The sequence below is a fragment of the Vombatus ursinus genome, unplaced genomic scaffold, assembly GCF_900497805.2.
Source record: "Vombatus ursinus unplaced genomic scaffold, bare-nosed wombat genome assembly UNPS02014874.1, whole genome shotgun sequence".
NCBI lineage: Eukaryota > Metazoa > Chordata > Mammalia > Diprotodontia > Vombatidae > Vombatus > Vombatus ursinus.
This window is the reverse complement of record NW_020954652.1, coordinates 4,432,440-4,460,312: the sequence shown is the minus strand read 5'-3', so window position 1 is coordinate 4,460,312 and position 27,873 is coordinate 4,432,440. Positions and strand designations below refer to the sequence as shown.

At 37.0% G+C, this 27,873-nt stretch overlaps 1 protein-coding gene across 1 annotated transcript in view; it reads right to left on the bottom strand.

The window, feature by feature from the left end:
* Positions 1 to 27,873, bottom strand: part of ATP2B1 (ATPase plasma membrane Ca2+ transporting 1) — a 131,688-nt gene that overhangs the window by 61,859 nt on the left and 41,956 nt on the right. Inside the window, exon 2 of the mRNA XM_027842463.1 lies at positions 1,817 to 2,260. Coding sequence (XP_027698264.1) covers positions 1,817 to 2,024 — 208 coding nt within the window. The 5' untranslated portion in view covers positions 2,025 to 2,260. The remainder of the gene's footprint in view (positions 1 to 1,816; positions 2,261 to 27,873) is intronic.

Sequence of the window (27,873 nt, the reverse complement as noted above, 5' to 3'; positions counted from 1 at the left end):
AACAAATAATGAGTAATTTTTTTTTTAAAAAAGTGTCAAGGTATAGAACAGAAAAGTTAAGAGAGTTTTTACCAAATGGTTTCAACCTTCTTAATGCCTCATTTAAGACCCAACTATGATTTTGATATGATTTGGAATAATTCTTCCATATAAAACAATGCTTAATAAAATAACTATAAGCAACAATTCTATAGTGTACCCAGAGAAGTCTGTCAAAGGTCTTCCTGTGTGATTTATCCAACCATGCTTTTCCTAAAGTGAGCTTTTAATAAACATATTGGTTGAATTAACTTTACAACAATTTTTTTCTAAAATTTTGCTACCACTTTCTGTTTTACTATTAGGAAAAGTGATAGGTAGTGATGCCTAGCAAGTAAGTTTAGTGCAAATACTGCTTTGGAGGCAATTTCTATAAAACTGGTGAAGAAAACTAATATACCTTCATTTGTAAAATGCACATATTATATTAGCAATAGCTATAGCATATCAGATTTTTTTGTAAGGAAATTACTTTGTAAACTTTAAAAATTGTGAACTATTACTGTTCCAGTGGTTTTTATTAAAACATATTCTCTATTATAGTAAGTTATGATTAACAAGTGTCCGTTTTTCATGACTCATATTGTTAATTAAAAATTATTATTTCTCCTACTTTGATGTGATTATTTTGCTATTTTCAAATACCTTAAATTCTGATTCTATACTTTCGGACCCAAACATTTTATAACAGCCAGAGAGATCCTTACTTCTGAAACCATTCCAAAGGAAAGGATTTACCTTTTTCTTAGCCCTCCCATTACGAAATACTAAATTAATACTAAAACATTACGAAATCAAGAGATGCCCTATGCACATATAGAGGATTCAAGGACATGTGGCTATTTAAGACCTGAAATGCTTTTATAAACCTACGGAAACAGCTGTGAGGGTTAAAAGTTAAGTCACTACCATATATCCCATTTAATTTCCTTCGGAAATGGCCAAGTTTTAGTCTCAAAGCCTAGGTTAAGCTTAGTCTAACCCCACGGCTAAAAGTAACTTAACCAGCTGCTGACAACATTAACACTATTTTATATTTTCAGGCATCAACTAGAATGAAACCTAAGGGGTGTGTAGCTTATTTCTAAAGAAACCTTTAGGCGTCGGCTACCTTGACAACTGGTAGCTGGCCAAAAAACAAATTCATAAAATGGTTTTGAAATTAAGAATAAACGTAAATTAACAAAAGGCATTAATAAAAAAAAATCTATGTCAACAACAATAACAGTAATAATTGCAGCTGCTTTAAAAAGTCTGCAAAATGCTTTATAAACATGATCTCATTTGATCCTCACAACAACCCTGGCAGGTTGGTGCTATTATCCCCATTTTACAGTTGAGGAAAATTGTGGCAAATGAAAATTAAGTAACTTGCCCAAGGTCATATACCTAGAAAGTTTCTGGGGCTAGATTTGAACTCAGGTTTTCCTGACTACAGATCCAGCACTCTCTCCGTTGCACCTAGCTACATTAAAAACACATGGAAAATGACAACAAAGTATAATATTATGTGTGGGAATAATCTTATGTATATGGAATATACCAAAAAAAAAAAAGGATTTAAGATATATTAAAACAATAATCAAATGATCCTAATCTTCTTGAATGGTTATATTATTCCTTGGGTTATACAAACATCTTTTTAATCACTAAAATTTTTACAGAACCACAATCCCTTCTGATAAACAGGAAAAAACATTTTAAATTTAATGAACCAAAGACAAAATATTGCCTCTGTAGAAAAGACTAATCAAAAGAAGTCAAATAAAAATTTTACCTTCATTGGGAGAAGTTTTCAACTTTGCACAAATTCCATAGACATCTCCATAGCATTCTTGTATTTTACGTAATGCATCTGTGGACCTGAGCTCCATGAGAGCCCGCAATTCAGCAAGTGTAATTCCAAAATCCCCATCATGATTAGCTTCCTTCAGAGAGTTTTTCACACCACTATATGCAACAGAGTTGTTGGCCATATCGCCCATTACAAGTTTATTACAACGTTTACTATGAGGAAATTGTTTCCAAAAGGAACAAATTTCTTTCACTTGATATATTTCCAAGATGAAAATCGTTTAAATACGAAAATCATCATCAAAATAGACACTCATCATGTGAATTTGTAAAGTAGCATCAGCAGCAACATTTTCCATGGAGGTCTCTTGAACTTTGGCCCATGGCTAGTTTCTTTTCTCCACATTAATCATAAGAGATGTGTAATCTGAAAAAGAAAAGATTTTAAATGATTAATAAATGCATTTTCAAGTAAAACAAATGTTAGCACTTCCAAGAGCCACATGTTAAGAAGTAAATGCAGGAGCATATGTTTATGATGTACACACACACACACACACACACACACACACACACACACACGCGCGCGCGCGCGCGCACTCACACCCCTCCCTCTACTCAGTTCCACAATCTATTAACACTGCTTCAAATCACTAATAAGAGAAAAGTGAATGAAAACTGAGGTTTTACTTCACAACCAATAAAAGGATGAAAAGATGATGAGAGCCATCAGCGTTGGAAGGTATTGGAAAGACAGGCACACCGATCTACTGTCAGTGGAGCTAGGAACTGTTGGTCACACCATTCAAGAAAACAATCTGGACTTATGCTAAGAAAAGTGACGAAACCATCTATATGCTTTGACCCAGAAATTCCACTGCTGAGCATGTATGAAGAAAAACAGGTGCCATATGCTTCCAAAATATTTGTGGCAGCATTTTTTTTTAGTAGGAAGAAGCAGAAATAAAGATTTTCACTGGTGAACGGCTAAATAAACTGTGGGGCAGGAATATAAAAGAATATACAGTATCATATGAAACAATGATCATGAATTCAAAATGTCCACAAAATGACACTGAATGAAGCAGAACCAGAAAAAACATAATTGACTGGATAAATGTAAAGAACAAAAAACAATCCACAAAAACAAAACTGAACACTACGATTATAATGACCAAAGCAGGCCCTGGAGAAGCGGTGAAGATTATCCTCAATGAAACTTTCCTCAGTGATTAGAAGGAAAACTGGACAAAATGGAAAAGGTCAAGGTTTGGAGAAGGGTCAAGGGTCAGTTTAGGCTTAGACAACAAGTACTGTTTTGGAGTTGGAAAGGTGGGATTGGAGTTCAAGAGAGATATTTGGGAGTCATATGCATCAATATGATAATTAATTGAACCCACCGAAAGCTCAGGCCAGTCTCGAAGAATAGTTGTAAAGGTGGATTAGAGACTCAGCAAAAGAGAATGAAAAGACAAAAGAACCAGAGGAGGAAAGAATGACCAGGAGGAAGTGGCAGTTAAATCTAACCTTACAAAATTCAAGGTAATTATAGTATTTTAAAAATATCACAATGAAACAGTATTTATTGGCAATAAATTTCACGGAAACATTTTAGTCTCAGAGGTAAAACATACAATGTTACATGCCATATTTGGTGAGCAAATACTAATCTATAGTATGCAAACTAAAAGAAGTCAGATACACCATCTTATTCATTTTTCCAAACCATACTCATCAAGAAACACACTATACTAACAACGGATAATCAAGCCTTTGCTTCAAAGTTCTCTAGTGAAGGCAAACCATTATTTCCAAGGAAGTCCTTTGCACCTTTGGATAGCTCATCAAATTTGGCTAAGCTTTAGTTTACGCAAAGCCTCAATTTGCCTCTTTGCAATTTCTATCCACTGCATCTTGTTTTAAATTCAGTGAACCAAGCAGAAATAGTTTAATCCTCCTTCTGCAAGACATAACTTCAAATATTTGGAGAGAGTTTGGTCCCACAGGTTGATCTTTCTCTACCTAAAAATTCCAAGTTCCTTCAACCAAAACTCACCCAGCACGTCTTGGAAGCCTTTCAGCATCTTGGTTGCATTTTTCTGCTACTTGTCCCTCTCTAGTTTGTCCACATTATCCTTAAAATGCGGCACTCAGAGCTGAATGGAACGTACCTATTTGACTGTCTTAAAACACTATTGATAATATAGTCTATCTCCCTTCCCTCTTCCCTGATAATCTTTTTTAAAAAAACATAATTCCACATTAGTTGAAAGAAGTATCAGAACAAAAGGGAAAAACCATGAAAAAGAAAAAACAAAAAACAACAAAAAGGAGAAAACAGTATGCTTTGAGCTGCATTCAGTCTCTATAGTTCTTTCTCTGGATATGGATAGCATTTTCCATCATGAGTCTTTTGGAATTGTCTTAGATCGCTGCATTGCTGAGAGGAGCTAAATCTATCAAAGCTGGTCATTGAACAATGTTGCTGTTACCGTGTACAATGTTCTTCTCTTCTGTTCACTTCTCTCAGCAGCAGTTTATGCAAGTCTTTCCAGGTTTTTCTGAAATCTGCCTGCTCACCATTTCTTATGTAACAATAGTATTCCATTACATTTGTATACCACAACTTGTTCAGCCATTCCCCAATTGATGGGCATCCCCTCCATTTCCAATTCTTTGCCACCACAAAAAGAACTGCTATCAATACTTCTGTACATGTGGGTCCTTTTCCCTCTTTTATGATCTCTTTGGGATACAGACCTAGTAATTGTGTTGCTGGATCAAAGGGTATGCACATTTTTATAGCCCTTTGGGCAGAGTTCTAATTGTTCTCCAGAATGGTTGGATCAGTTCACAACTCCACCAACAATGCATTAGTTTTCCAATTTTCCCACATCTTCTCCAACATTTATCATTTTCCTGTTTTGTCATGTCAGCCAATCTGACAGGTATGATGTGGTACCTCAGAGTTATATTAATTTGCATTTCTCTAATCAATAGTGACTTGGAGCATTTTTTTTTCATATGACTACAGATAGCTTTAATTTCTTCTAACGAAAACTGCCTTCAGATGAAAAAAGATAAATTGACCATTTATCAGTTGGAGAATGCTAGCTTTCTGTTTCCCTTCTAATCTTGGCTGCATTGGCTTTGTGGGAAACTTTTTAATTTAATGTAATCAAAATTATCCATTTTGCAGTTCATAATGTTCTCTCTCTCTGGTTTGGTCATAAATTCTTTCCTTCTCCATAAATCTGACAGGTAAACTATTCCATGCTCTCTTAATTTGTTTATAGTTTCACTCTTTATGTCTAAGCCACATACCCATTTTGACCTTATCCTAGTATACAGTGTAAGATGTTGGTCTATGCCTAGTTTCTGCCACACTGTTTTCCAGTTTTCCCAACAGTTTTTGTCAAATAGTGAGTTCTCATCCCAGAAGCTTCTCCCTGATAATTTCCATACCGTCTAACTACGCCTCCCCTATCTTGTATCTAAGGTGGCCTTTTTTTTTTAAATAAGACTTTATTAAATAAAAGAATTAAATTTTATTTTACTGGGCTATGGATATTTTTGATATATTAGGATATTTTGAGGTCCTGTCATCCAACATGTGAGTTTTACATTCTGGCTTATGTCATTCGCAGATGTGACTGGCCATTTACTTAAACCAAGGTACAAATTTTAAATGGCAAAGGGGCATTCTTTTCAAATTGACATTGTGCTATTAATTACAACCAGGTTCAAAAACACCTAATTATATTATCTAGCCCACAATACTCCATTTTGTACACAAGAATAACATGAGAAGCTTTGTCTAATATTTTGCTAAAATCTCAATAAACTCTTATCTATTGAAAACTCCTGGTCAATCCTGTCCTGAAAGTGGATAGAATCCTAGAACTGTTCCTGAAAGGAAAACATTCAAATCTAGAAGTTAGCCCTTACATAAATTCTCAAGAGATTTAACAAAGAATTCTTGAGATAAAGACTAGGTTAGAGTTGTCATATGGTCATTCACAGAATGAATCTGCGCCAGAAATTACATCAGCCCAATACTTATTAGAATTCAAGCACTGGCTATGACTACTGGGTGCTACTGAAAACAAATTCAAATAATACCTGATTGGAGGAAATACTGGAGAATAAGAAAACCAGTAAGTAAGCTATTACAACAGAATGAACAAGTAATCTTCAAAACTCAGCTCAATCTTTTATATAAGGCCTTCCTTTTCAGATCTCCCCCAGCTGCTATTGCATGCCCCACCAAAATCTATTTATTTTGTATACACTTACCTCTCTTTCCCTCTAGACTTAGTATGTAAATTCTCTAATATCAGGGATTCTTTCAGTTTTGCTCCACAACCTCCAGACTATATACCACAATGCCTTCATTGCCTTCTTGCCCTGGAAGATGCTACCATCTTTGTGTCCCCCTCTTGTCACTGGTGAGTTCCTTTCAGGACCTCCATTTTGAAGAGGTGTCCACACCAGCCCTCCTTACTCATTTACTCCTTTCCAGGCTCCCCCTCCAGACGCTGCACACGTTACCACTTCTCCTATCTCTTGCTATCTGCTCCCCTTTAGGTATTGCCTTCCTCCCCATAGTACGTACTCTTTGAGGCCAGGGATTTTCTATTTATATTCCCAAAACTAGGCACAGTGTCTAGCTTAATCAGTTTAAGTAAGTGCTTAATAAATGCTTGTTGTCATTGTATCCCCAATGCTAATCCAATGTCTTAATAAATGCTTGTTGCTTAATTAGGAAGGAAGAATCTGAGTATGAAAAAGAGGTAGAAATGATAGGACTTTGAGGCCGACTGGATATGGATAAGTGAGAATCAGAGACTCCAAAGCTAAGAACCTCTAATGACTGAGATGGTGGAGACAAAAGAAAGAAGTTCTGCAGCCAGTCTCTTCTTGATTCTATGCCACTCACAGCTGCTAATAACTAGAATGATTCCTATGTCTTAAAGACAATTTATAGAAAAAAGGAGGTTCAAAAAAAGAAAATTTCACTTTAGAGATAACTTCTCTGAGAAACATTCGATTAGGGAGTAAGATTTTAAAATGACTTTAAAACTGTTATACAGAAAATTACCAAAAATATGGGCACTTTTAAAATAAGAGACATTTAGGAGAAGTTGCATGAACTGATGCAGAGTGAGGTGAGCAGAACCATTTATTACAATGACTACAACAGCTTAAATATGTAAATCTTTAAAAGAAATTACCAACTACAACCCCAGAGGTCTAATTTTAAAAAATCCTTCCTACCTCTCACAGGGAAGTGACAGACTCATGATTCAAACACACACATTTTTGGACATGCCTACTGTGTAGGTTTATTTTTGCTTAATTATGCTTATTGATTAAAAAAGAGGGCTTTTTTTTTTTAATGTGAGGGGGTATAACTGGGAGAAAGGAAAGTAATATGAAAAAAAGATAACAATGAAATACATAAAAAAGGGGCACAGAACAAGAAGATGGTTCAGAGGGCTAATGTACTGAATTTATTATAGAGTTTCAAAAAAGTATTATGTAATAGAGGTTCTCCTTTCACATACAATCTTCTTTTTCTGTTCTTTATGTATAGAAATGCTTGGACACACCGGTTATTTATCAAAATTAAAAATTTATGCACAAATACTCATGCACATACACTATCTTGACATGGTATTTTTGCAAAGTATTTGCCAAACTGAAAAAAGTCCCTTGCGATCTATTAATATTGGAGGAATTTTGAGTACGTTTACATATCCATTTTGATATTTATATAATAAAGTTATCTGTGTTTTAATTTTACTTTTAATCTTACTGCCAATAAGTAAACTAAAGGTATGGATGTCTTAATATCTCTAATGTCTAGCATAGAATTTTGCATATAATAGATGCTTAATGAATAAATCTTGAATTGAAATGAATGAAGTGAAGCTGGGCAAGCAGAATTTTTGAACAACACCCTGATAAATGTGTAAGCACTAAGGACCTCTGAAAAGTCTTGTTTTGTTTTAAATTCCTGGGTTACATTTTCCCAAATATTAGGTTTGAGATGTTAAGTGTGAGATACATACTATGCATCTAGTATGTGGAACAGAGATGAACCCACACACCCTCCCAACAAATGACCAGGGTGCATTACCCTGGGACCAACGGAATTATCACAGATAAAAAGGACTGATGATGAGCTAAAGTAAGCCTAGCAGAAAGTGAAAAAAGGCAGTGCTAAAGATCTTTGAGGTCCCAAAGCCCTGGAAGCAAAGAAAATACAGAGCAAACAAAAGAATAATTTAAATGGAAAGATATGGGGAAAATATCAAAGATTCCCTGGTCAACATATGGCAAATCAGCTACAAATGAACAGAATTTATAGTATCATACAAATGAGATAGTAAGAACAAATGTTCTTAACCAGAATATAGCCACTTGAAAATAAATTTTGAGTAGATTTTACTTAATTACAGTGTAGAATCATGTTAATGGAATAATTATAATAGAAGATGGGGATAAACCTCCATCAGGGTTCAGTATATTTCTGAGGTAATGAATGAGGGACTAGGCATGAGAATGACGCAACAGAGCATCTTTATAGGATATAAATTGAGGATTACAGAGGCTAAGGAAGTATCTTTCTGCACGCCACAAACAAAGGGACATCAGGGTTTTTAATCTACCAAAGACCAAGCACCTTGTGCTGTGTGTGGGTATTTACATGTTTACAAGGACCATATGAAATGAAAAATTCTTTAAAAGCTAATATAAATAAAATCAATAAAAACCACATGATTAAATCTGCATATATAATGTAGAAAAAATTATTGAAAATATACATTTATTTCTTTTAAAAATACTTAGAAGCATAGATTATAAATAGGATTTTGCTGATTGTGGTAAATTACATCTCAAGCTATAAGCAAGCATTATGTTTAAGGGAAATAATATGCAAGTCTTTTCGATAATATCTGGGGTTTAAAAAAAAGGACATCCACCGCTATAGAAAACACTAGCTATATTAATACAAAGTTTTAAAAATTAAGGAAGTACAGGAAAGGAGGAAAAATTATTGTTTTTTGCAGATGATATGATGATCTACATAGAAGTCTATTCATTGAAACAATAACTTTCAAATAAGATTTTAGATTAACCCATATAAATCTGATGATTTTTAACATAGTACTTAACACATAGCCTTTTTAACACAGTACCAAGAAAATACAAGAAGAGATATGAATATAATGACAAAACATTCTTTATAGAAATACAGACAAGTAAGTGGAAAAACTAACTGCCTATGGTTGGGCTGTGCCAAAAACAAAAGAAAAAGAAAATCCTGCCCAAATTTATTCAGTCTGTACCATAACAATCAAACTACAAAATAATTACTTTTAGAGAACCAGAAAAAAAAAGATTCACCTGGAGGAAGAAAATGAGATCAATATTCTCAAGGGAAATAATACCAAAAAAAGTGGAAAGTAAGGGGACCTAGCAGTACTGATCAGTGGAACAGATAAAGGTATGTAACACACAGAAGCAAATGAATATTGTAACAAATGTGCAACTCAAAGAACATAAAAATTGTTAAGAAATTATTTAAGTTTTGGCTAAAATCTCACACTACCTACCATAATAAAATAATAAAGAGATGTGTGCCCTAGATATAAAGGGTGATATCATAAACAAGAAAAGAAGGAATAAGAAAATACTTTTTACAATTATGGATCAGAGATGAGTTCATGATCAGGAAAAAGTATGTAAAAAATGTAATACTGATGAAATTATGATTTGAAAGGAAACACTTGACTGAGGAAAAAAAAAATTCTTCCAGCAAGCTTCTTTGATAAACGTCTCATATCCAAGATATATAAGGAACTGATTCAAATATGTATCAAGAGACATTTCCCAACAAATGGTCAAAGAATATGAAGTTAATTCTCAAAGAAATAAAATCAAATGACCAGTAGTCATCTAAAAAATGCCAATAAAATGAATGCAAATTAAAATAACAGATTCTACTTCACATCTTTCAGACTGACAAAAATGACAAAAATCTTTGAAAAAAAGACAATTGTTGTAGGGGTTGTAGAAAGACAGGCACTCCAGTGCATTGTTGGTAAAGCTCTGAATTAGTTCATCTATTCTACTTTTTCTTTATTAACAAACAAAACAAAAAACAAAACAAAAAAAGCCCCAACGCTATTGTCTTGCCTCAGATGATTCCTACCCAATTTTTTCCCCTTTATTTTTAAAGTTCAACTGAAGCATAATAGATCTTATACCTTAATTTTAACTGTACGAATCTTCAAGTTTCAAGAATTGGTTGGACTTGTTTCCTACTCTATCTTGCCATCCTGTTCTGTTGCATGGGTGCATTCATCCCATTCCCAACCAAAATCAATGATATATTTCCCTTTATTCTGTTAAAAAAGTGGAAGGTCACAAAAGAATATGCTCAGCACCTGCGTTCTATATTTGATGTAACCTGCTTCTACACTACTGTCCCTCTTTTGTTTCCTCCACTAAGACTTTTACAGTCCCCCCCCAACTTCTCTTAACAAATCACCCTGAATTCTTCCCTCTTTTACAACCCTCCTCCCCAACCCTTACTCTGTTCTCTTCTGCTTGAGGTAAGTTAAATGTATTTTCAATTGAAGTGTGTATATGTGTGTGTGTTTTAACCCCTTCTGACTGGTTTAAGTAAGGTTCAAATGACACCTGCTCCCTCCATCCTTTCTTGTTTTATAATTTTTTTCCTGCTTCTATATCCTATTATTTTAGCTCATAAGTTCTCTCATTCTTTTTGCCCATTTCTTCCCTAGTGTATTTCTTTTCCCTCTCTTTTCTTTCTTCTTTTAAAGTCATTAAGACATACAAAAACAACTCTGAGGCTCTGTCATATTTTACTCCCTCTATGACATTAGGGCTCTGAGAGGATATATCATCTCCCTCTAAAAGAATGTAAACATTTTGTTCTTGAATAAAAATATCTTACCATTATTCATATATGCCCCCCCTTTTAATGTTTATCTTGACTCTTGTGTTTGTATCATTTATACTCAGTTCTGGCATTTTCATCAAGACTTCTTAGAAGTGCATTATCAAATTAAAGATCTGTTCTTCCTCCTGGTAGCATTTATTCTTAGTTTTGGATGAGTAAGTTAATCTTGGTTATAAGCCTATGCCTTTTGCCTTCTGAAATATTATATTCCATACTCTCTGCTCCTTGAAGGTAGCAGCTGCAAAATCTTGTATAAGCCTGACTGTGGTTCCTTGGAACTTGGATCTGATCAGTTTTCTAAGATCAGAGCAGTTTTGCTTCACAATTTCTTGAAATATGATATCCAGAAACTTTTTTGGGTCACACAGACCTTTCAGAGAGACAAATTATTCTTAAATTATAGTCAATCCTCAACATTCTTACTTTTGTAATTAAGCATTAGAGAAAGCAGTAGAGAAAAAATGGGAGGTTTCACATGCAATTTTCTATGTGCAAAAAGGAGGGAAGTATTTGTTGTTCCAGAAAGTACTAAAGTAATCTTTCAAGTGCCTGATGAGGGAACTGAAAGAATATAAAAATGATTAAGCTTGTTGGGTAAATGAGATGGTAGTCACCCACCCTTGCCAATAAGCATCTCAGTCCAGCCAGTAGAAGAGTTGTGGGGCCAGTGAACTCAGACTAGGAGTCCCCCAGGCATGTGTTTTTCACTGGGCAACAGTTCAACCATGGAGCTGAAAGGAAGATTAAAGATGATAATAAAGTGTTGCCCCTTTCCCTTTTTTACCTCAGGGTTCTTCCAATAGCACAACCCCTGGACCCCTGCCCAGTCCCTTCCACCATTGCCTTTCCTCCCTTCTGCATTTCATAGGTTATTTTTCATGGTTACTGTGTAAGTGTACATTACCTGAATTAATGTTTTGTTATATTTTCAGTAACCTCTAGTGAAAGATTACAGGTTTTGGTGGTTGTGGGAACCTAACCCCTATTTCCCATGGATTCAATTATCAAAATCCACTTTTGATTTTTGTGTCATTTTCTAGGAACATTAACCCCACAAAAGCTGAGGATTGACTATCTCTTATTAGCCTGTTTTCTGGACCAAAGCTTCTCTCTGGACTCTTAGTACATCTTTGGAAACTGTAGCTCTTCAAGTAGATATGATATCTTAAGTGTAATTTTAATTCTATTATTAGCATTGGTTTGGCATTTCTAGTGTTAAAACTACGAGAATGGAGAAAATAATCTTAGGACAGGTGAAGATGACTTATACTATGGCAGACTGTAACAACAAATGTCCTGGGGAGTTTTTTCTTTGGCTAACTTTTTACATGGACAGAGTGACCTATATAAACTAAGATAGAAGCAGGATTTAATTTCACCCAAGCTTGCAAGTGAAAGAAAAGAAGATTTTAAGTTTCCTGACTACTGGTTTCCTTGATTCTGGCCACTAGTCACTACTCAGTCTCCTAAACCATGCAACTACTTTTAAATTAACTTTTCTTTACAAAGGTCACAAAAAGATATCAGTACTAACTCACTGGTCATGAAGACACTAATCAAATGTTCAATATTGACAAGAACAATTACAGATTCTTTTTATAGAAGTAAAAGTGTTAATCTGAAAAAAGTTATCAATAAGTAAACAAAAAAACTCATAAATAAATTACACAAAAGTCAAAATGAAGTTTTAATAAATTTCCAAAATAACCTGGGCTAGATCTATGAGTTTGATGAGCCTTTTTATTGTCTAGTGACTAAAGTATTATCCATAGCACCTGTATTATAATTCTTACAGGGCACAAGATCCTTTTGACATCTAGAGTCAAGTACTGACAAGCATAATAAAAGAGGAGAAAGAGATCCTCAAAGGCAACTCACATTCACTGTGCTTTTAATTTTCATTAGCCATCCTCCAACATTAATGGAATGGTTGCAAGTTTTAGACAAACTAAGTGTAATTATGCCATTTCAGAGACTGCTCCATACTAGAGCACTAAACATTCTAAAACTATAAAATTTCTGATTTTCATCTCCCTCATGCTCAGCATATATCTTTTACCTGATCAAGAATGTCTAAATGGTTTTTAAATACTATGTTTCTGCATAACGCACTTGTCAGGGAAGGGTTTGTAAAGGAACTTTCCCTATTAGATTATAAAATCCTTTAGAGCAATTACCTACCTTATCTTAACCAGCAACTAGTACAGATAAGAGAAAAGTAGGTATAAAAACAAGTAATAATAAAAATTCATTTCTAAGAAAGCAGTACACAAATATTAGCTATTATCATCAGCAAAGTGCCTAACACATACAGGGACTCAATAATTTGTTGGAAAGAGGATTTTTTTAAGTCTTTGTCAAAATCAGAATTTTCTAGGACCAAAAGATGCTTTGAAAAGGAATTTGACCCAGGAAAGCTGAAAGTAATGGGCACTTTTATTTGGCACATTTAACGTAAGGCTCAAATGGAAGGCCATGTGGCTTAACTAGAGGAAGTAGGAGGCAAGGACAATAAAGCATGGGTTCTAGGCCAAGCCACTAACTCTTTGGTTTTTACTGAGCCTAAGACTGACACCTCCAAGATGGGACTAGAGAATCAGTATGTCTGACTTTGGTATCACAGGTTGATGGCAAGAAGGACATGTTCACGATGCTGTCTGGATCAGTGCTTCAAAGCAGCCCTCTAAGACTCAGGGGTCTTGGCTTACTCAGATGAGCTGAGGGTGTGGAGGGGAGAGTGTCATAGCAGCTCTAATATCAGGGCTGTTCAGGTGTTTTACAGGGAGTAGTCCTAATTCTTTGGCAGACCCATTTTTTTCATCTCAGAGGTCATAGTGTAGGAGGCACCAATCAACTAAGAAAGGAAACCACAAATTTCTACCACAAAAAGAGTCTAGATATGGGAGCCTTCCAGAAAAGAAACAAGGCAGGGGCAAAGGACACAGCTAGGGAATGATGAGCCTGCTTAACAGAAAAATGCTAGGCTGGAAAAACCAGAGGTTTAAAAAAAATTAAAAGAATTCTCTGTAAGATATGATTGGTTTCAATTTCTCCCACTCTTACATAAAGGGATCATATTCAAACATTCCATTAATCAGCTATCTGCTGTACTGTAAGATATTAGTTAGCATTTTTAAACTGAAAGCAGGTTTTTCAAATCTTCATTTTCAGAGTTTGTCATGAGTTTTGCAAGGTCTTCAATTCTTCAGCCTTTGACACATCCATCCTTTAACACCCAGTCTTTCCCCATCTCCAAACCTGTCCTTTTCTTTGATACTACTGTCCATTCTCTCCACATTTATTACCATTGGATACCCAGTAGAATCATTAGTAACTTCCTTCCACAGCTTTCTCTAACATATTTATAGTTATAATTGTTTTGTTTCATGGCTAATCACAAATATACAGAATACCATCAACTTAGTAGGCCTTCTATCACTTTCTAATAGGAAGCCAAAAAAAAAAAAAAAAAAATCAATCCAATGTACTTCTAGTTTAATAAACTTCTAAAGTTCTAAATCTGCCTTGGTAAGGAAGTTAGATGGGAGAAAAGTCCATTTGGTCATTAGTCAACAAATAACTTTCCTTTAAGGATGGGAAAACTGTAGAGCCTGTGAGTGGCACGATATATTACTTACTGTTCATGCACTTTGAAGAACAGTTCTTTGGAGTCTAGGTTTCTGTTAACCTCTCTGGCAAAACTAGTTCAATATACCACAATAACCAGCCATAACCAAACTCTGAAGCCACAAGGCCAGAAAGGTGTGCTCATTCTTGCCTATTAATGTCTGGAGTAAGACGCAGGGCACTGCAGCCCAGGCTTCACTATCCAGTCACCCTGAGAATTAATTCAGGGGGAAAGGGGTTATCTTGTCTTTAGCATCACTTAAAGCCTGAAGTTTTCTTTTTCCTCCTTAGTAAGACAATTGTGTACTGCCAGGGATTTCCAAAACATAATGATTTCCTTTGCACTGAAGACCTATTCCAGTAATTTGTAACACTTTTCCTTAAAGATTTTAAAAAGCTAGGTCTGATAATCCCCTATCATTTCATGGTCTTACTGATAATTTTCCCATTACCTTTAGGCTGAATACACCTCTTTACATTTCTTGAACTAACTACACTGGAATCACTACCACCGTCATCTCATTGTGGGTGGAAAATGACTTCTGTTACCTTAAAATCTTCATAAATCACAAGGCAGTTCATTAAGTATTACTAGTCAAACTGAAAATCCAAATAAATGCTTATTCGACTTTCTCCGTGTTATTACAACCTATACATGACAAAACCATTAGCCGGAACATTGCATTTCACCCCTTTCTTATTCACACAGCTTGTGTAAATACTCTTACATCCAAAGCCTGAGAGATTGCTCTAGCCCTACTCACATGCCTCAAATTCAGAACTTCCTGTTTCAGTCTTCACTTCCCCCTCATCTTCTTTTTTTCCTTTTTAAAAAGCTTTTGGTCCATCTGACATGCATTCATTTGCTTTCTCTGAGTTTTCAGGAAGGGCTCAGAAATCTGATCCAGGCTTTCCTGTTAAATTTGAAGTTGAGAAAGACAATGCTTTGGGATGGAGAACCCAACACCTCTTCCCCTACCTTCTTAAAAAACCACTCAGATAAAAATGGCAGAACTGCTAGGTAGCTTCCCTGGCAACTGTCCCATCCTAGAAAAGGGCACAGGAGAAACGGAACAAACATCCAATACTGGCTGCAAGTCAACAGAATATCGTAGATCTGGCAACACCGAAAATTAACCAAATTTAAGTATATTAGAGTACAATTTGTTCTAGTTCTGATTAACCCATTTCATTAAAAGGAATGTTTACAGTAAGCAAAAGTGACAGATAATAAAAAATGAACATCCTGTACTAGCACTCATGAAATATATAAGACAAAGAGGAAGGAAAAAATATGGAGAATTTATGAAATAACAAAAATGAAATATGAAATAGACAAAACCCACATAGGATAAGGTAACACTGTGACTCATCAGTACCCAGTATCAGGACTGCCATCCAAATACTGACAATTACAGAAGCATGGATTTGGGGTTGGAAGAAGGGACCTTGGGGGTTAGATGAAGAAACACAGGTACAAAAAAGTCAACTGATTTTTGCCCAAGGTAATGCAGATAAAGGGTGTCCCAGAAGTCTTAGTGCAGACTAAAACTTAGTGCTGGGACACAAGATAGAGCAAGAATCCTAACCCAGGTCTCTTGACTCCAAGTCCAAGACTTTTTCCACTGCACCAGCTTGCCTAGAAGGTAATAATTGGCCCTATTACATCATTCATTTGAATACAGACTGAAGCATGCTATTTTCTACTTTCTTTCATTTTTTTTCTTTTATTTGAGTCTTCTTATACAAAATGACTAATATGGAAATGTTATACATAATTGCACATGTATAACTATCTCTGATTGTTACTGTCTTGGGGAGGAGTGAGGGGAAGGGCAGAGGGAGGGAGAGAATTTGGAACTCAAAACTTTAAATAAAAATGATTTTAAAAAATAGAACCCCCTCTTCAGGAGATAAAAAGTGAATATGAATATAGATGTCAAACTAGCTATTCCATCAGACTACATTCTGTTCTTATGAGCTAGTTCTAGTCTGACAGTTCAAAAGGATTTAAACTTAAATGCTTCAGAAAACATGATGCTCATTATTTCATTGTACTAGCTTACAAAGATAAAGCTGGTAACGTTACGGGAGATTTTAAGACAAACCAACAAACAATCTTAGTGTTTTATTCTTCTAGTTGAAAAACATGAGTTTTATTTTCAGAAAATTTGTTTTTTAATTATTAATTCCAATATTTGAACATGTGAAAAACACAGGAGAGAAGACACAGGGCAGAGGAATTAATCAATGAGAATTTACTAAGCCCTTACTCCATGTGCCGGGTATTGTGCTACCCAAGAACTTACATTCTAATGGGGGATTCTTTTCTTTTCTTTTTTTTTTTAAATTAATTTATTTTGATTTATCAATAATCACTTCCATATGCTTTTGAGTTTAAAATTTTTCTCCCCCTTCCTCGCCACCACCCTCCCCAAGATGGCGCACAATCTGATATAGGCTATACGTTTACATTCATATTAAACAAATTTTCACATTACTGATGTTGTAAGTAAAAATTAAAACCAATAGGAGGAACCATCAGAAAGAGGAAACAACAACTCAACAGAAGAGAAAAAAAAATTGCATTTCAACTTCCATAATTCTTTCTTTGGATGTAGATAGCATTTTCCATCACGAGGCCTCTGGAGATGTCTTAGATCCTTGTATTGCTGGGAAGGGTTAAGTTTATCAATATTAGTTATCACACAACGTGGCTGTTACTGTGTACAACGTTCTCTTGGTTCTGCTCACTTCACTCAGCATCAGACCATACAAGTCTTTTCAGGTTTTTCTGAAGTCAGCCTGTTCATCATTTCTTGTAGCACAATAGTATTCCATTGCATTCATATATCACAACTTGCTCAGCCATTCCCCAACTGATGGGCATCCTCTCAATTTCCAATTCTTTGCCACCAGAAGCCAAGGATTCTAATAAGTGGAGGTAAGGCAATGGAGCATCCTAGGTGTGAGAGACAATACAAAGGCATAGAGACATGAGATGGCAGAGGGAGGCTGGATCACAGAATGTGTGGAGGTGGGCACAGGCAGCATCCTTGTGTCTGGACAAGTCATTCACTCCTGAAGCTCTGTTTTCCCTAATGTGTAAGGAGATGACAAGGTCACAGGACAGGTTCTACATGAGTGTGACACAAACCAGATTCTGATTTGGACTCAGATTCTTGCCGGTGGGCTAGTTCTGGCCTCAGGGCAGAATGATCTATTCCATTCCATTTCAGCAGAAAGACGTTTTATAACTTCTTTGCCTCTTTCTCACTTACAACTGGTAGACCAAAGCTCAAGAATTTAATCAAAAGATGCTTCTGGGGCGCCATGACTCACTATTCAAAGTAACTGGCAATGAAGAGACAAGTAGGTCATAGTCAGTCTGGACCAGTCAAGAGGTTTCTGCAGTGGAAGGAACTCCCTCCTTGACAAAAATGAGATTTAGATGAACATCTTACACTTTATATACCCAATATACTCAAAATGGATATGCAAACTAAATATTAACAACTACAGGAAAAATTAGATGAGAACCAGATCAGGCAATTTTTACAGATATGGCTGGAGGAAGAGTTCTTCAGGCAACAAGATACAGAGGAATTCATCAAAGATAAAATAAATATTTCAATCACATGAAAGTAGAAGGCTTTTGCAAAACAAAATCAATACAATTAGGCTACAGGAAACAATCTATGGGAAAAAAATATATCTAAACTACCTATGATAAACTACCTATGATAAAGTTCTACCTATGATAAACTACCTATGATAAAATACGTATTATACATACACATCATATGTGCATTTCCTATACATATGTATGTATATATACATAAAAGATAAAGTGTCATATCCCAATGGATAAATGGTAAAAGGATAGCAATAGTTCTCAAAAGAACAGCAAATTATTAACAACCGTATGAAAGGATGTGCCAAATTACTAAAAATAAGATAAAGGAAAACTAAAACAGCATTAAGGTTTTGCCTCACATCCAGAAATTGGCAAAGATAACAAGAGATGGAAGGGAACGTGGAAAGATACACTAACGCACTGTTAATGGAGCGATTCTGGAAAACAGAGAGGAACAACAGTCACTAAACTTTATATATGCTTTGTTTCAGAAATACTAAAGGTGTGCACCCTCGAGTATATCAAGGAAAGAGGGTGATATATGCAAGAATATTTATAGCAGCATCTTTTTGTTGCACAGACCTGGAAACAAAAAGATAACCATCAATGGTGGAATGGCTGAACAAATTGTGGTGTATGAATGTACAGGAATTTAGTGAACTAGAAGAAATGATGAATGTCACATAGAGAAATTTGGGGAGACTTGTATAAACTCATGCCAAGTGAAGCAAGTAGAACCAGGGGATCAATGTACATGATGCTTGCAGTAATGATGTGAGGGGAAACAGCTGTGGAAGACTTAAAGCACGCCAATGATTTTGTAAAGATCATAGAGTCACAGATTTAAGGTTAGAAGGGAACTTAGGGTCCAGCAAGTCTAATCCTCATTTTACAGGTGAGAACACTGAGACACAGAGGCAAAATAATCTGTCCAGGGCCTCACAGTGAGAAGTATGTGGGGTGAAGATGGCGAACTAGTAGTACAGAAGGAGACATGTATTCTTAGCCATCATCAGTTCTGCTTGACTATAAACATCTGTTTCAAGGGAGAACATGTTAGCAGGTAGTGAGACATGTAAGGAACAACATCAACAAAACATTGTACAGAAGAAAAAAAATCACAGAAGGACATAAATAGAAGACTGTGATAAAACTGATCTGTAGATTGATTTTTAAAAAATTTAACAGAATTTGGTACAGCCCTCTTTCCTGTTCTTCCTATCTTGAAATATTTGTTAATAATTAAGTTCAATAAAAAAGAAAAGAAAGGCACACTATAATAAACTGCTGTTGAAGCTGTGAATTGGCCAACCAATTCTTGAAAGTAATTTTGAATTATGTTAAAAAAAAATCTCTAAGCTGCCCATACCGTTTAATCTAGCAATACTACTAGGAAAACAAGAGAAAGGAGAGGAGAGAGAGGTGATGGGGAAGAGGGAGGGAGAGAGAAACAAGAGAGAAAAAGAAGAGCAAGGCAGAGTAAGAAGAGGAATTCATTTGGGGGAAAAAAGATTCATAGTGATAATACTTTTTTTATTGTAGCAAGGAACTAGAAACGAAGGTGCCATTCTAGGGTGCTGAGAAGTTCAGTGACTTGCCCATGGTCACACAGTCAATGTGTCAGAGGTAGGATCTGAATCCCAGCCTTCCTGGCTGCCTAAGTTTTGTTACTGTCATATTAGATATAATAGACACTTTTAAAATTATGTACAATAGTTCAGTTTCGTGTATAGTCCTTTTTTTTCTTTCTGCATATCAAAATATTAATATTTGTTGATATTTGTCAAGCTCATAATATTTAAAAAAATTAAATTTTAGAATGGCAGTTTTGCCTCACATCCAGCAAACTGGAAAAGATGGCAAAATATGGAAAGGGTCAGTGCTAGAGGGGCTATAATAATAATATTAGCTAGAATTTATATAATGTCTGCTATATGCCAGGCATTGTGCTAAACACCTTACAAATATTTCATTTGATCATCATAATAACTCTGGGAGGTAGGTGCTATTATTCCCATTTTCCTGTTGGGTAAACTGAGGCAAGCAAAGGTGAACTGACTTGCCCAGGGTCAAATACTAAGTGAAGCTGGATTTGAACTCAGGTCTTTCTGACTGCAGGCCCAGCACTCTATGCACTGTGGCTGCCTCATAGTTGAAAAGATGTACTGTGGGTAGAAGTATGAAATGATTTAACTGCTCTGTAAAGTAACTTAGAATTATGCTAACAAAATGACTAAAACACACCTTTTGACTCAGAAACCCCAATGCTAGATACATACCAAGGAAGCTAAAGATGCATTTTTGGTGTTCCATAAACACCAAAAAAATTTATATCAGCACTTTTATGATGGAAAAAACAAGAACAAACCAACAGAAAACAGAAAACAAAGTATGTATGTGTCTATCAACTGGGAAATAACTAAACAAATTGGGTTACCTGACTGTAAAGGAGTATTACTGTGCTGTAAGAAATAACGAATATAAAGAACATGGGATAGATAGCATGAGAAGACTAACTTACATGAACTTCTATAGAGTGAAGAACCAGGAAAACAATAAACACATGACCAGAACCATATAAATGGAAAGAACAACAAACAAATCAAAACTGCATGCTTTGTAATTCTAACAAGAAGCTTGACTTCAAATTAGATAGGCAATTACACTCCCTTTGTAGAGGCAGAAGACTATGGGTATGGAATACTGATGGACATCACTGATGTGGCAATTTTGCTCACGTGAATTTCCCTCCCCTCTCCTTTTCATTCTTTGTTTAAAGAGATGGTTCTGTCAGCAATATACTGGGAAATTAAGTTTACTGATTGTATCAGTAGAAATCTTTCAAAAGTGAGTAGTAGCTTAGTCGGTGAATGTCAGACTTAGGCTGGTATTTTACACAAGTTCTTAACCTGGGGTATGTATACTTTTTTGGGGGGGGTGTTAACTGTATTTCAATATAATTTATTTCCTCTATAATCCTTTGTATTTTATACCTTTAAAATATTATTTTGTGAAGAAGGCCATATGCTTCATTTGACTGCCAAAGAAGGCCAAGACACAAATATTAAGAAACCCTGGGCTAGAAGACCTTCAAACCTCCTGCTCTTTCCACTGCACCCTGAAGTCTAACCTAAGAAACATCGAAGGGGAAGGAAAGGTGTATGATGGCAAAAATTTAAATTAGGCAAGGAAAATTAAAAGTATGCTATATACTTTTCTTTTGGAGGCATTTGGGGTTAAGTGACTTTCCCAAGGTCATACAGCTACGGTCTAAGGTCAGATTTGAACTCAGGTCCTCCTGACTCTCCATGGCCAGTGCTCTATCTACTGCACCACCTAGATGCCTCTGCCGTATACTTTTGTAGAAGAAGGAATCATATGAAAATAGCTCCAAAAGAAAAAAAAAAAAAAAGGAAAATCACTAAGTTTCCTGGGAGGTCCCTTCCAAACAAACTCTCTCTCAAACAACCTGGGCTTCATTCTGGGTATGTGACCCCCAGGCAAATCACAGCCCCCCCCTCCAAGACAGCCTCTCTCACTCAATCTGTACTTGGGAGAAGGCATATTCTCTCTGACATTTCACTACACCAATGAAATTAGAGGTCCTGCCCCAAAATGATCGATAAAATCATATTAAAGGATCTTCTGGGGAAAGCCAGGAACATCTTCCTTAACCACAGATGGAGTCCATAGTGAATCCTTGCCCTCCAGAAGGTACGGGGAACAAAGCCCAAGGCTGAGACAGAGTGAGTACAATAACAGAACTGATTAGAAGCCGAATGAGTTCCTAAGGCCCTCACTTAACTGCCAAGTGGCATGGTCTGGTATGGATGATTTTAGCTTCTGTGACAAGGAAATGCTAATATGAAGGTGCAAGGAAGAAGTGCAGTGAGTATTTCTCAAGTTTTGGGTTAAGGGTGCTCCCAAAAAGCAGTACTTGGACATATATAAGCTGGAGGCCAGCATCGGTCTAGCTATACCCACAGTCTCTCAGAATATAAGAGTGGGGATGATTTCATTCTTTGAAAATTCAAAGAAATCTCCAGTGTCTTGTAGTTCCTTCCCCCTTTGCCCTTGAAGGGGACCCAATGAAATCACAATGCTGGGGTCAGGATAAAGTGTAAATGGGTGGTGTCTTGACTTGCATGTAAACTGGATTTAACTGAAGCAGAGTTGGCTTCCAGAGTCACTGAAGTCCAGTGGCAAGACAAAAGTCAAGATGACTGGCCCTGGCCCAGGATTCAGTGATGACCTTGGCGTCTTCGATGTCTAACCAAGCTTTAAGCACTCCACAGCGCCTAGTTTGGCCCTGGGGGAGATCTTCACATGCCTGGAGTAGACACCGCCCTAACTCACCAATGGGTCTGAGGACCACCGGTTACCCTCAATTTGATTGAGACCATCTGCAGAAAAAGTTTTACTTGAGTGTGGCCACTGCTCATGCTACAGCCACAGGTCAGAGTTGGGTGAAGATGGACAACAAAGATGGATGAGCAGCGCTGAAAAGGGCACGGCAAGCCCCCATGCCAGAGGTGCTAGTTCTCCCTGGACACCCGATACACTCCAGTGCCTAGCATACCTAACATCAGTGTTTGCTGATTAAATCTATCAATGAAATTCTCTTCTAGGGAATGGTCCTGTAGCTCTTTTCCCATATGATCCTGGTCCTCTTACCTTTGTGATCACTCTTTCCCTCTCTCTGCTCCCTAAATGTGGTATCCTCTGCTCGCCCTCTCTACCAGCAGTCTCATGGTTAAGTGAGTACCACCTTTGCAGTTTCCATTCACCACTGCAGAAGGCACCTCAGCTGATTAGAGAAAACCAAGAGAACACAAGGAGGCTGTTTCAGACAAAGCATCATATGGCTAGATGATTTGGAGCATGACAAAGAAACAGCAAATGTACCTCAGTGGACACTCCTGACAAGGTAGAACAGACTTGGCCATCTGGCTCTTCCTAAATCCAACATTCCATCGCCAAAGGGCAGGTGGCATTTCAGCCTCTCTTATTCAAGGCTGCACTCGAGTGCCGATCCAGACTGTTCACTCCTGCCAATGTGAGAACACCAGTTCCACGGATGCAGACGCTTTCCTTCTGGTGTCCTTGCAGGGTCCCCAAGGCTCTGCACAGTCGGCTCTCAAATGTTTTTTGAATTTAAGAAAGCACAACTTATCCAGCATCATTTCAGCTGTATCCATGAGGTAGCTGAGGTGGTACCTCTCAATACCAATGGTAAAAAACTCCATTTTCCCAGCAACGAACCACACACCGACATGATGGCCCCCCACAAAATTCCAAGAACAAAACCTTGCAATCAAGCAAAAACAACAGAAAGAATGATGGGCAAAATCTCTCTCTGGGACACTCTAACAAATAAGAGAGTTCACAAGTGAGACTGACAGGAGTAAAATGGGGAGCTCTTGTCTGTCAGAAAACACCTGGACCATCAATCAGAAGGATCTCAAGACCAAAAATGGGCAGAAGGCTATCCACAATGGGCCGAGTTACTCCTTGGACCCAACTATTTGGACAGAGAAAGAAAGAATCAAGTTTGAGCTTCTTCATTTCTAGTGTTTAGTAGATTTGTTTATAACGCTCTCCTAGGAGTCATCTCTCCTAGGTGGCTGCAAGACACTTATGTTATCTAGTCCAATCTCTTAATTTTTCAGATGAGGAAACTAAGGCCCAGAAGGGTAAAAGGAGGTGTCTACCATTACACACACAGCTGGTAAGGAGCAGAGGCAGTCCTCTGACTCTCACTCCAAGGTTCTTTCAACTATAGCCACATTTCATGTCAACCAACAACCAATTCAAACGTATTCACCAAAAGATCCACATGACTGCTGTAAATTCTAATATAAAGTTTTGATACAGAAATTAAGTGACTGCTTGTTGTAGTAAAGAGCCTGGCTTAGAGCCAGAAGACCCAGGTTCAAGTCCTGCTTCAGACACATACTGTGTGACCTTGGGCAAGTAACATTTCAGTAAGAAACCAACTGTCTGAGCTTTTAGTTCTGAATTGGTTGAGGGTGTTTCCTCATCAGTTGTTGCCTATACCAATAAAATGACAGGCTTACAGATGTACAGCTGAACAAGACCCTGAGTTCATCAAGTTCAACCCCTCATTTCAGGTACAGGTTTCTAAGGCAGACAGGCCTCGAACATGAGAAGTGCCCAGTGTCTGGAAAGCTGACTGACTATCCTCATTGTGTCTAGCTCTTTTATCTACCTTCAACTTGGGGCTAAGTAATTTAGACACAGACTCTCAAATCCACACCATGGTACAAATAATCATCTAATCTCAAAGATCTTAGAGACCTTCCAATTCTTCTCCACCACATCCTTATGAGTCCCCAAACTGTCAACTCTACCTTAATGTTCTCTCCTGAACATTTTTATTCCACCACTCTAGTTCAGGCCCCATCACTTTAGACTTGGACTACTTATAGCAGCCTTCTAACGGCCCCCCCCACTTCTATCCAGTTCCAGTCGCACCAATCTACGGCTTATCACCACAAGGCTGCTTATTTTAAAAGTATCACTTTCAACATGTCACTTCCCTATTCAGTAAACCTTCTATGAATGTCCAATACTGTCATGAAGAATTCCTTATTTTCAATCATTCCTTACTCATTCTTCCTCCATGCTTTTGTTCATACCATTTCTCCCCATGTGTAACATTCTCCTCTTTGTTTAACTAACTAGTTTTCAAAGCCTCATTTAAACCCCACTTACTCCTAAAAACCCTTCTGACTTCCCCAAAACTAAGTGATTTCCTAGCTTCTCTGAACTTCTATGGCCCTCAAGTGTTCCCTTGACTTGGCATTCATTACATACTGGCTTGTACAATCAGTTAAATTTTTACGTGTACAGTAAATTCTCAACTTCAAAATGAATAGCACACAAAAAGGACATTGGTATGTAGGTTATTTGGAAAGAGTAATGGATTTTTCTATAGAAACAATGTTATAAATGATGACTAGATTGTGAAGTTAGCACACCAATAACTATTAAATCCAAAAAATACGCAACTGAAATGCTGTACATTTGCAATGGAAAAAAATACATATACAATGAGTTCAAAACTAGAAATAATGCAGAAGAATAAAATTAAATCATGTGTATCCATATTTTTAGTGCTGTCAATGGAGAAAAGGATTTAATTGGAGGAGGATGAGGCAGATCAAAATATTTGCAGAGATTCTGGTGGGGACTTTTGGACGCAACTCATAAAGGTTGATAGCAACTGTATTTCTGATTTCAAAGCATACAGGTTGATCCAGGTATATCACTAGCACTACTCTCATGCTTATCAGATATAATATATGCAAAAAGCAGAGGAAAAAGAAAGAATACCACATTTGGTAAAACAAGCAATGACAGGGGGAAGAAATTAGATGGTGGAGAAGAGATGCAGAGTTGGGCAATTTCTTAAAGTAATGAAAAAATAAAATCAAATACACAACAGTGCTCACTCAATTAAACGCAAGGCAAAGAGACATTACACAAAAGTTTAAAATTATCAGGTGCTACCAGCTCAAGAAAGTTTGTTTGCTGCAGTGAGGGTTTCAAGACAGGGACTGGCATACAACTAATTGATAGGATATACAGGAACAATCAAAAGTTGAATTTTCATATTTTGGAGTATTTTAAATATGGATATCTGCACATATATTATATATAAAAATTAAATATAGTATGAACATGTCACGCCCTGTTAACACTTTCTATGTGCAATGTGTTGGGGATATAAAAAGAAAAGACAGTACTTGCTCTCCAAGAGCTCACATTCTAATGGGAGAGATGATACAGAAGGAAGGTTTCAGCGGCAGATCACAAGGAAAGGTCTGCTGGTCCTTAGGGTGCAGAGGCCAAAACAGATGATAATGCCTTTTCTTCAGTGTCATTTCCACTGATAAAATGTTATCAGTTTCTGATGTTAAACAATCTGACAGTGCCACGGACTTTCCTTTCTGGACACTCAGTAGCTCTGTAGTACCCACACCAGCAGCCATCAGGCTGCATCTCCATAGGACTTACTTCCTAGGACGATGGCCAAGGGCACTTGGAGAGAAGCATTACTATTCCCAAGGCTCTTGATGTGGGAGTCCTGGACTATCTCTATCAGGGTGTGGCCATTGTGGTGGTGGTGGTGGTTTGACCTGCCCAGTACCAGCCATGCCCTTTCTTCACCTCAGGATGAACTGCTGCTTCATCCTGCCCGCCCTGTGTGTGGCCATTGGTTGGCAGCTGGTCTCTCCTCCACAGAAGTTGCTTCCCCAGATAACAGCTTTGAGGGCTGGGCTGGAAGCAAGCCCAGTGATCTAGGGGTGCTGCCACTCCCAGATCTCCTGTGCCCTCTTTGACTGTTAGTGGCAGTTGGTCAGCAGTTGCTGCTGGTTATGAGGAAGGCAGGGCCTCTATCCACAATGATGTCAGTGGGGGCTGGGCTGGAAGAAGGTCTGTCTGGTCATTTGGGAGACAATGCCATTCCCAAGGCTCAGGGTTCTAAGCTGTCTCTGTCAGGGTCTATGGAAAGAGGTTTTCAAAATAATGGTGATTTTAATTTGTGTGGCACGTCTTCCTTTGGTCTTCAGTGATTTACCGATTCCCCTAAAACTCAAACTTAGTCTGGCATTCAAAGTTCTCTATTTTTTGGTTCTTATATGTCACCAGGCTGACTTCATATCATTTCCCCTTAAGTACTGTCCAACTGACCTATAGACTGTTTCTTAACCTTAGTAATCCATTTCTTGTCATCCTGCCTTCATTCATGCCAAGCCTTCTCATGTAGGTCTCTTAGAATCAAATACTGTCAAAGCTCAATCCAAATGTCGCCTCTGTTGTGAGGCCTTTTGGGCCATCTGAGTTATTAGTGTTCTTTTCTTTTTCAAATTGCTTTTACTCATTTGTGCATTGGATCTGTCCCCCAGCAGAACATAGGCTCTTGGAAGGCAATGGCTATTGTCATTCTTGTCTTTGAATCTTCAGCATGTCCACATCAACTTGAATGCACAGAGCACATGTGTGTGTGCATGAGAGAGCATGTGGATGTATATATGCATAGTCAACATTTTTTAAATGCCTACTTTACATTCATATATGAACATATTCACTCTTGCACTCCTGTCTTCCCAATCACATTATAAGCATCATGACTTTAGGGACCAGGACTGCCCAGCTTCAGTGTGCATAGCAATCACTCGAATGCTCTCTTTTGAGGTTTCGGATGAACTGTTTTAAAAAGAATGTTTGATGGTCAAGTTCTGTTCAAGGTTCAAATAACGAATGTTCCAGTATTCAGTTAAAAAACTGTTTCTCTGCAAGACCCTAGAGTGAATATCGTATTTTATTACCTCTTTGGCTATTAGTTTTACTTTGTCAATATCAAGTTTGCAGCTGTGGCATAATGACTAAAGGACTAACCTCGTCAATAAAATGAGTTCAAATCAAGCCTCTGCTATATATTGGCTATGTGACCCTTGGCAAATCAAAACCTTGAAGGGAGTTTTCTTCACACAGATGAAATCATAAACTTGGTCCAAGATATTAAGTTAAGTAGCTGTCAACATGTGCCATTAAGGAAAACTTTACTATCTCTGACAACTATACTAACATATAAACAAGTTTCATTTTCCCCAGGGCTTGTATCGTCTAGTCCAAGCCACAATATTTATCTGAGTGTACTGGAAACACTTCCTTAATAATATGTTAATCTGATCACCAGCTGATTCTAAACCACAAATTCTTCTGCAGGAGAAACCTCTGAAAGAAACTTTCT